Below are 10,725 nucleotides of genomic sequence, written 5' to 3'. Positions count from 1 at the left end.
TTATACCGAGGTATTTTGTTTTTGAGTTTAAAGGGGTTAAATTAGTTTAAAAAGAGTTAAAATTTAAATTTAATGTAAGTATAAGAATATAATAAACTAAATATAAACTATTTACAAAGTTGAACGTCGTATAAGTATTAAAAAACACAATTATTAAATATGGCTGGCCTTACGTAAGCCGGGTCGCGTTTGTATGAAAAACATGGCGGCGTTGCCCTCACGGCACATTACATGAGTTTTTAGTAATTTTAGGCAATTTTAAACATATTTACTACATCAAGTAGTTTCAGTTAAAGATAATGAACGATTAAATGTAATTTTAGAGTATCCAAACCTATTAAAATAAGTAATAATCATGAAAATAAATATAACTCGAAATAAGGACGCCATTTTGAATACCGCGAAATATGGACTCTCTACCTTACTTAGGGCAAATTTTTCAATGGTCAGATAATTATTATCTGAGGATTAAAATTGTTGTTGTCACTGTCTAATACAAACATTCTGACGCGATAGTATCAGAATTATTCATCAGATAACTTTTATCTGACTATTGAAAAATTAGCCCTTAGGTACTTATTTACGTTTACAGTCAATTTAGCAGTTACCTCCTTCACTTTTTGCGAAGACCTCTGAGAGCCGCCATGAATAATGTATTGAAGCAAACTTAGTTGCGTCAACTCTCAAAATGGGATTTGCAACTGCAACTGAACTGCAGACGTCAGCGAATGCCTGGTAGAGGTGTTTCGAATATCCGTATCTCTTATCCGATTTCTTATGTGGGTATCGGATATCCGGCCACGAGTAAATAATATGTCTCCAAGGAATAACAGTCGTGAGTCGTGAGTGCTTTCTATACACGTTAGAGGTAATGAATATGTATTGTTTTTACTTTTGATATCGTTATTTACTTGAAGCTGAGTAAAATCATAGCATAAATTTAATAACAAGGAGATGTACTTACAGTTTTTAATGAAATGTTTATGTTATAAAACAAACTAATTCAAACTCGGCTATAAGATTTGTATGACATCTCTGGACTATAATCGGTTGTAAACCAGGTCTATCTTTGGTCCACGTTTCATAATAAGAGTTAAAATTCACTTAAATTAGAAATGTAAGTACTTTAAAGTATTCGTATCCGTATCTTGATGGAACATCACTACACTTCTCTTAACTAGTTAGAACTCAGTTGGTACTTTACTGATGTGGAGTGTACAAGTACAAGTACATTGCGAATCATAAGAGGATATTGACCACACAGTACGAGTATCGAGTAGTTTAGTCTAAAAAAATTACTCATCAAAGTTTTAATTAAAACTAGCCAGCGCCGCCAAATGAAAAAAAAAAGTGTTAAAAGTGTTTGGATCGTGCAATGATAAAATTCTATCTTTGTTTAACATTCACCGCATGTTTCCATGAGCCTGGATAAAAGTTACCTGTATCAAGCTTACCTATGGGTACACCAGAGTCCGAGTTGTTCTATGCCTCTAACAGTATACAGATAACTTTTATCCAGACATTGTGAAACATACCTAACTACCTTAAGGTAAGCGTCCTATCGGTATCGCACGTATCGGACCAAACGGAATTTCATAAATGTAAATAATAATAATAATAAATAAATATGTGGGGACATCTCACACACGGCCATCCGACCCCAAGCTAGGCAGAACCTGTGTTATGGGTGTCGGACAGCTGATATATCTACACAAATACATAGATAGATAGATACTAAATATAAATATCAACACCCAAGACCTGAGTACAAATATCTGTCTTTAAACAAATATCTGCCCCAGCCGGGAATCGAACCCGGGACCTTCGGCATAGCAGTCAGGGCCACTAACCACTACGCCATTCGACCGTAAGGAGAAACCGATTCCCCAATGTTGATGAAGTGGACGCACTTGTGTGAATTTCTCTACAAAGAATACTGAATACGATGCATCCGTTGCGTACGTTGCCGAAAATGTCGACGCTTACCTCTATTCGCTAGCTTGCGAGTTCTCTACCTTTACACATCTGCATCAACAAACAAATGCTTTAGTAAACATAAGTATAAGTATACTATGTATTTAGCAAAACTACACAAAGGTACTGTTTGCATTAGTTATTCATGAATTTAGTCTGTGCAGCCGGTGCTGCATGTGACGTCACTAGTCATATACAGGGTGATGCGAAATGCACGGTAACAATCCAGCGGGTCATATTGTAATATGTCCGTTTTAATATGGGTCAAATGGAAATTTTGCTAACCAAGCACTCTTTTATTTGTTAAATTAGGTATAATTTATACTTTTATGGAAGTTTACTCTAAAATGTAGGTATATTAGGTATGTCATTAGTAAGTAAAGTAAAGATACAAATCTAGCTAGCCGCCAAATGAATTTTTCAAAAGAATTGCACAGTTCCATGTTATACACAAATTATTAGTAAAATAAAAAAAACACATTTTGTACATTTGCATTCCTACTGTTTATGGATGTCTATTATTATTATTAAATACAAAATTAACCTAACATGCTACCTAACAAAGTCTCCTACCAATCTGCACTTCCTAAAATCGCTCATCAGAAAATCACTCGTTCAGTTCCGAGACTTAAACTTGACCCAAGTCCCTCCAACAGCTTGCACGTTGAAGTCGCGTGGACCCAGGCGGAGAGGGTCAGAGGTCTTCTCACACTTCTGGACCTCGAAGTAAAGGACCAGGTGGTAGAGGAGGACCTTCAGCTCCAGGATTGCGAATCTTGAGGCTGTGGGCAAATAGTTTCTTATGAATTATAGTATGCCGTAGTGTACAGAGTACAGACGCGCACGTCAAGACGTGACAAAAGTTTTCCGTCGCTCTCGCTCTCGAAGCTGCGCCATGTAGGTATGTGAGAGAGACAAAAACTTTTTTCATGTCTTGGCGTGCGCGTCTTGCGCCCATGCTAGGCCTTCAGAAGAGGGTTGGAAAACGTGTTGTTTTATAGTCACAGAAAATCCACAGGGGGACTGATTGGAAATGCCTACATATTCTGACTTGACTACTCTATGGTCATAAAATATTATTATTATTGTGTAATAAGGTTTTTGTAATTTTACACTTCACAAAATACCCTACACATTAATGGACTTTATAAAAAAAAACTCAACACATACCCTTCAGAGCAGAGTTCAGAGTAATGAAATTTATAAAAATCTCAAACCTATTACGAAAGCGTTTGTTTACATACCTATGCAGTTTCTGGGCCCAACTCCAAAAGGAATGAACGTGAACGCCTGTATCTTATGTTTGTTCTCGTCACTGAATCTTTCAGGCTTGAACTTTTCAGGCTCTGGATAATACTGTTCGTCCCAGTGCAAGGCGCTCACGACACTGTAGATATTGTCTCCCGGTTTTACTTTCACTGGTTTCCCCCCTTCTCTTGGAGGGGGCAGGACGTATGGCTTCACGCATACCCTGTTCATCGCGACCCCTGGAGTCCATTTCCTTAGCGTTTCTGGGGACAACGAAAGTTTTAATATAATCATCACCATATTTATTGTAGTAGGTATTCATGTTTACAGCATGCGGCCTATCACATAAGATCGGGAGTCACCTCTAACTTCACCTACGGGGATAACAGTCGTGAGCATATAATTATGTAAATATGTTATTTTATACGAACCGTCCACTTTTATAAAAAAAAACCTGTAATTTAATTAGGTACCTTGAATTTGATGAGTAGAAAATGGTAATGGTAAACTGACAAATCGACTGGCTAATATGCAGATAACTATTCTTAAAGTTATTTTCTAAACCTACCATTAACAACACAATCCAAATAGGGCATGTTTTGGACGCCTTCGTAAGTCATTTCTCCGTGTTGTTCGTGATGCTTCTTGACCTCTTCATGCAGAGTTTCCTGAGCTCCAGGGTTGATAGCCAGCTCGTGGATGGCCATCACGATGACGGCCGCAGAACTGTCGAAGCCTCCGAAAAAGAACAGGAACGCTTGCGCGGCTAGCGTTTCGTAATCCCATTCTGGAACGTGATACATGCGGGTATTAGTTATTCAATTATATGTCCAGCTGCGACATATAAGTACATAGCATAAGGACTTCCACTAGTCCCTGAAGTATATGTAAGGAGGTATATGTGACAGTTGAACACATTCTGCTAATATGTCCATATTTTCCATTTACTACAGAAAGCCTATGTCAGTTTTTACAACATCCAGGCTTGTGGCTCCTATTTACACAGGAACTAGCCTGGCTGAGCTGAAATCTTGAAGGAAGGACGGATAGACATGGCCAATCCATAAGGGCTACGGAACACAAATAATTCTGGATACTTACGTCTTAATTTACCCTTTGGCTTCACATCAGCTTCTTGGGTGGTAGCAAAGCCAACATCATCTAGTTTGTCGTGAGGTTGATCTTTCAATGTCCCTGAAACAGTTTGGAAAGATTAACAATTTCTTTTCCGTGTTTTTTATGTTAAAAAATAATAAGGTAACCTATCTGACCGATTTAAAAAAAGATCTTGAAATATTTCAATTTTAAGATCTTATAAAAAAATATATATTATACATACCTTTAGCAGCCTCCATCAACATTTGGATCATATCTGGTCGTTGAATGTTGTTTTTCTCGCGATGTTCCATGGTCTTCAGCACCAAGTCCTTGAAGTAATCCGTTGCCTCTTTCGGGAAGAACGGAAAGTACTAGAAATAAAAAAAAATTGTATCAATGTGCTGCTATTTTCAGAAGTGGATTAATAATATTTTATAACCGCTGCATAATAATATGATATCATAAATTATTGAAAAAAATATTTATTAATAAGATAGTAGGTATAAGATCGCTTATATACTTACCTTTGCCAAAAAAGGGAAGGTCAATACAAGGAAAAATGAAAGTTTTTTCGAGAAGGAACTAGCCACTAGTTTTTGTCCAGCTTTGTAGAAATAGTTGCTGGGATCTTTCAGTGTATTCACTTGGACTCCGAATATTGTTGAGGCGATTACGTCATTGGTGTAGCAATGAATGAGGAATGTAGCATCTATGTTTTGTCCTTCCGTTTCTGAAAATTTTTTAAAATTTAATTAATAATATAGGGTTTTAGGTGATGAAGGCGCCAAATAAACACATATATAAACATAACGTTAGTAGACTCTGGACCAGGAAGATCGACTATCGATACAAAAAGTTGTATCGCCCTATGCTAGAGGTATCTAGGCGTCTATGCGCGCTCCGAACTCCGCTCATAGCACGAGAGTCGAGGCTGCGTCGCGGCGGAGGCGATGTTATTCGTAAGCGCGCCTTACCTATGTTTTCTTTATGTGAGTCGAGAGTTTCTTTAGGCCTACGCTTACTGAAGCATTCCAGGGGGATCACGACGGAGATGCAGCACGGGCGAGTCGCAAGCGAGGCGGGAATGCGACATTGTAAATGAGGAATAATTGGGAGTGTACTCGGAGGCCTCGCCAGTTTAGTCCCAGCTCTGTCTGAAGCGTCCAAAGCCAAATCAGCTCATGATGAAGCACAGAACGAACCTCTCAAGTACTGCACAATGTTCTGGCTGGTCTCGTTCATGAATGGCACCATCTGCCGCATCTTGGAGCCGGTGAACGCGGGGCTCAGCGTGGAGCGCATGTCGCGCCACCTGTCGCCTGCAGAATAGGAATACAAAATGAACGTTAATTTTACAACTATACTAAATTGCACAGCCAAAAATTATACCACGTGCTTTTATGGTGAACGAAAACGTCTTGAAACGTGTGTAGTTGTGTACCGGAGTCATCACTAAAGTGTATTGTACTCATTCTAAAACGGTGATTCGGCTAGCAACCTATCACGTAAGTGCAAATGTACAGCACTAAGCGGGTCACTCTCTTGCGTCTCACCTCTGACTACCCCTTCGTGGATTCAGTGGGAATTCACACTAAGCTAAGCTAAAGTAATGTCAATCATGATCAAAATACCTTTCATCATCACCAGGCTTTCGGCAAACAGATCATCGGAAGACAGTGGTCGGTGATCGGCGAAGTGATCAAAATCCTTCACAGTGATCAGTTTGATGACGGACGGATCTCGGAGCAGGATCGTTTGAGCCATGCCATCCACGTAGCCAACGTAACTGCACATAATACAGGATATTTAATAATTAGTATGAAAGCAAATTGACAATAGGTTCAGTCTTTTGGGAGCTACGCTACTACAAACAGATACACTAACACGTTAAACTTATAACACCCCTTTTGCACTATTGAACTTTGAACAAAATAACAAGCCATCAATGTTTGAAGTTATGAAAAGGACGGTTTGTGAATTTGTGAGCACAAGCTCCAAATAAAAGTGCATAAATATATAGTTATAGTAATTATGAAGCTGGTGGTTATTATAAATATCCAAAACACTGTAACTTACCTCTCACCTGGAAAAGCTTTGTACACATTCTCATAATCAAAAAACATGTGATGTCTCCCCAGCGTACTCCCGGCCGTGTTCCCGAATATCGGCACTCCGGGGAGGTACTTCACACCTTTCTCCTCAAAATCCTGATTATTCTTGTAATAACCATACAAAATATACACGGATAATGTTGAGAATATAAATATTAACAGCTCCACTATCATTTTTATTTATTTTTAATTGAACACGCGTGTTTCTGGAGTCGATTCGTCGGCGCTTGTGTGATACAATCCGGTTATCCGCTTATCTGATCCGGTGTCAATGGCGTTCAACTGTAAAGTGTTTACATAATTATCGTCAAAAAAATCATTAACAAAGATAAAATACAGATAATGTTTATCGTTTGTCTTCATCATTTTGTTAAAATCTTAATGTAAGTATAGGTAGGTAAGTAATAGATACGACTGCTATCTAGTTCTATTGTAGAACTTATTTGTTCCATGAAATTTCGTAGCACCGCGTTGTAGGTAGGTACATACATTATGAAATACCTACTTGTTTACTTTTGTCGAACAGAAATTAAATAAGTATACATGGACATAAAAGTAATTTTATGATGATAATATGCAAGAGCTTAAAAGTTCGAAAATTATATAGCACTTCTTTCTATATAGCCACACATGCCACATCTTCTCGAAACAAAGTTTCAAGTTTTTTTATAAAAGTAAAAAAATAACACTGAGCGAAAATAACCACAGCTGAAATTTCGCAAAAACCAACCGTGTCAAGGACACAACAAAGTATAAAGTTGTTCACCATAATTTAGGGGGTAGTTGCACCCTTGTGGGCATAGAGTTAAGAATATCAGAGTCGACATGTACATAACCCAAAGCTTTTACTGAATTTTGTAGAAATGTGTCCTGAGGGAAAATAATGTAACATTACGTTGCGTATATACAGGGTGGTTTAATACACTACACAGAGTACAGCAAATTATCTGAAATCTTCTTCTCTTTGTTTTATAGGTCCGTAACCAAATAGCTAAAACCGAACCCTTATAGTTTCGACTTGTCGGTCTGTTTGTCTGAATGCCACAGGAATTACAAAACTATTACAGTGAAACTATAAAGTCCTGAAATTAATGTTTGAGGAACTAAAATTTTCAGGAGCCTGGCACCATTAGAAAAGAAACATAAAAGTCATAACAATTGTTTATGGCAGTTGGCGGTTGGCTGTTTTTTCAATTTTCTTAATAATTATTAGGATAATCTAGATAAAAACAACTATTTACGCTTGTTTGCAATTAGGAAGAAGAAGAAAAATATTCGTAGTCAAGCTAGGGAAGTTATTTATCGAGTTTATATACAATGTTTAGCGGAACATGAAGCTGGACACATTTTGTTGTATTTGGAGGATGTTTACGCTCGTACAGCGTCTATGACGGGTATGTAACATTGTAATAATTCATTTTTTATCAGTACCAACGCTTCATTTATCGATAAACCTAGGTTTAGAGCCCAAGTCGAACATTGTTTACATACCGCTGGTTGTAGGTTTGAGCTGGTTTAAGTTGAGTCAAACCATAACATTTTGATACTTGAAGTTATATTTTTTGTTTACTTACTAAATTCTCATTCTGTAACTCTGTTTTTCTTAACTTAGGGTAGTTGCAAATAAGCATTTTTTATTTTATTTTATAGGAGTATCGGACAGTACCGTCTGGCATATTGCAAAAGAGGGCTCTATAATGGAATATTTCTAACTCCTGGAAGAAACAGAACAGGCCGTCTAAAAAGAGAAATTGATGATTTTACTATGTGTGCCCTTAGTCAACAAATCCGGATATTTTATACAGTTGTAATAACGTTATCTAAATAAATATTTATTGGTTTCACTATTATCCTTCATATTAACACCTTCCAGCTTGAATAATGAGTTTTTTTGTGGATGGTAAGTTGTTTTTAAATACAGAAATAGGCTAGGTAGTCACAGGCAAAATTTCAAGTATCAAAGTCAGTTTTGTTTCGCTATATAGGGTTGCTACATGAAAGATAGCTGCGCCCTCATTTAATTTCAGGACTTTATAGTTTCACTGTACGTCTAGTTAGTTGAAATGAAAGTACCTATGTATAAGTAGATGGACTTTTTGGTTTTTATAAATATCCCTTTGTGATTCTATTCAAATAATTTTATTGAATATGTAAATCAAACAAACAATGGCTTAATGTACTCATAATGCAATCGGCAAGCATTGTAAAGTAACGGTTATTACTTCACTATATAATTTACATTAATTATCGTTGTCCTATGCATTATCACAAAAATACAGTTAAGTTTATTAAACCCTGTATAAATAAGAAAACAAAACGTAATAAATAATGTTTCCTCAGAGACAGAACTGTACAACAGTGGAGGAAAACCTCAAAGTTATATTTCGACTTTGGATGTTATAATATTTTGTCAGAATAAAGGTATAAATTTAGCTAAACACTTACGCATACTAACTTTTGTTAACAATCTAAATTAGATAAAAGCTAGGCTACAGCATTAGATTCAAAATAACAGGATAGTGCCTTGTTGTGTAAATCAAAATAAAATTATATTAAGCCAATAATTTTTAGCTTGGAAAAAATTCAGACGACGTAGGTACTTACAATAAAAAACTTTACTGAAAAATTCAGTCAGCTAACAGTGCCTATTTTAAATATTCGTGAAATAGAAAGCTCTGATATTAAACACATAATGAGCGTCGATTTATTTAATTCGCGCCATAAATATCAATAAAGATTTTAAAAGGGTGATTCGCGTTCCCGTGACTAGCAATAAATTTCAATTTTAATTTAAATTACCTACAATAAAACCTGTCTCCGCATTGTCATGAAAGTAAGTTGCCATATGAGTAGCTATAAATAAATGTGTTATATCCATATAGTATAGCGAAATGGGTGTAGCTCTTTAAATAAGGTACCACGCTATGGGCATAAATACCTAAGCAAACTACAATAAAAGTTATTAACGGGCACTGAGCGACTGACGCTAATCTGACTGGCTAATCCTTTTCCTAGGTGACAAACCCCAGTCCATTTCTAGTGTTTTTTTAGGAGCGGCCTACCGAGCCGAATGGGAGAAGATTAGGGCTAAGAGTCCCTGATTAGGGCTAAGAGGATTGATGATGATGAAGATGTACAGTTTAATGATCCTGTCTGACAGACGTCACCCAATCCATCCTACATCGCGAGAACTATTGGAAGATAAAGCGTTGTTTGTTTCGGATTCGATAAAAAAATATATCCTAATATACCTACCTATTTGAGAGTAATCATGGAAGTTAACCAACTATACCCTCAAAGGGCACAAACACAAACATCGCTAATTTCCTCGCGCCCCTGAGATAAAGGGTTAAAACACAGGCTGACGTGCTAATGGCAACATTATCCCTTGCCGGGTGTGAGTATAACTCATTCTGTTACACCGACATTTCACCTACATCAGTTTAATTAGTGATATTAGTGCCGATGCGGCCGGCCGGACCAAACTTCGCGTTTTATGTGAAACGAATTAGTGGAATTAGGCCCGGTTTCACACTGGAGTACAACTAATATAGTTATTTTTTGTAAGACTAATGTAGGACGTACTGCTACCAATATTATGATGTGTAGTGCAAGCAGTCCTACAAAAAATGGTTCAGATATAAAATGAGGAACAGAAACCCAATAGAGTCCGCCTGATTATCTGTCTTACAAAAAGTCCAACGAAAAGATGCATACCTACTCAAGTGCTGTTTAACAAAAAAAAAACAGGTGTGAAACTGGTAGTTAATAGATAATTATGTGGGGAGGGGCTGTAATTGTTTTGTACTAACGTGCTCTATGCTTTGGTGATGGATATGGTTTTAAAAGCTATCTGAATTTTGTATGAAAAACTGTAGGTAATTTTGAAAAAAGGAAAGTATTGAATTAAAAATACTATTAAGATAATAATAGTTTCACAGTATACTAGATATATTACTTCAATGGGATAGCAGTTTAACGTTAAGGCCCCGTAACCGAAGGACGTTGATAGCCTAGCACCTACAAAAGGTTCAAAGTGCAATTTAGATACTACTGCCCGTTCTAACGGGGCTCCCTACGAAGTAAAAAAAAATAAAATAAAGGTTTTAACCCGCTAGAGTCCACCCGGGTTCTGCCTTTGCAGTCCTACATTCAGCAGCGGCGTTAGAAGGCTGATGCCGCTGAAGATTAATGGAAATCCTAAGGAAATTCCTCAGTATCCGCTCAACGAACATACAACGGCCAACCTGGACTGCCGGACGGGGCCAGGACAGGAGCTCCGGACGGCTCGTGG

At 37.2% G+C, this 10,725-nt stretch overlaps 1 protein-coding gene and 1 long non-coding RNA gene across 2 annotated transcripts; one reads left to right on the top strand and one right to left on the bottom strand.

Annotated features, from left to right (window-relative positions):
* Positions 1-2,363: 2,363 nt before the first annotated feature.
* On the bottom strand, positions 2,364-6,673 carry LOC125488502 (probable cytochrome P450 9f2). The gene is made up of 9 exons (XM_048627089.1): positions 6,397-6,673; positions 5,952-6,106; positions 5,523-5,639; positions 4,845-5,050; positions 4,562-4,691; positions 4,324-4,416; positions 3,791-4,009; positions 3,219-3,485; positions 2,364-2,756 (listed from the first exon to the last, which is right to left on the bottom strand). Exons 1-9 carry the CDS (start codon positions 6,603-6,605, stop codon positions 2,590-2,592), a joined length of 1,563 nt encoding a protein of 520 aa, XP_048483046.1. The 5' UTR covers positions 6,606-6,673; the 3' UTR covers positions 2,364-2,589.
* Positions 6,674-7,786: 1,113 nt separating this feature from the next.
* LOC125489833 lies at positions 7,787-8,176 on the top strand. The gene is made up of 2 exons (XR_007267269.1): positions 7,787-7,825; positions 8,082-8,176. It is a non-coding gene; the product is annotated as an uncharacterized LOC125489833 (long non-coding RNA).
* The last annotated feature ends 2,549 nt before the right edge of the window (positions 8,177-10,725 follow it).

This window comes from Plutella xylostella, chromosome 17 (genome assembly GCF_932276165.1).
Source record: "Plutella xylostella chromosome 17, ilPluXylo3.1, whole genome shotgun sequence".
In the NCBI taxonomy this organism is placed as follows: domain Eukaryota; kingdom Metazoa; phylum Arthropoda; class Insecta; order Lepidoptera; family Plutellidae; genus Plutella; species Plutella xylostella.
This window is presented reverse-complemented; position numbering and strand designations above follow the sequence as displayed.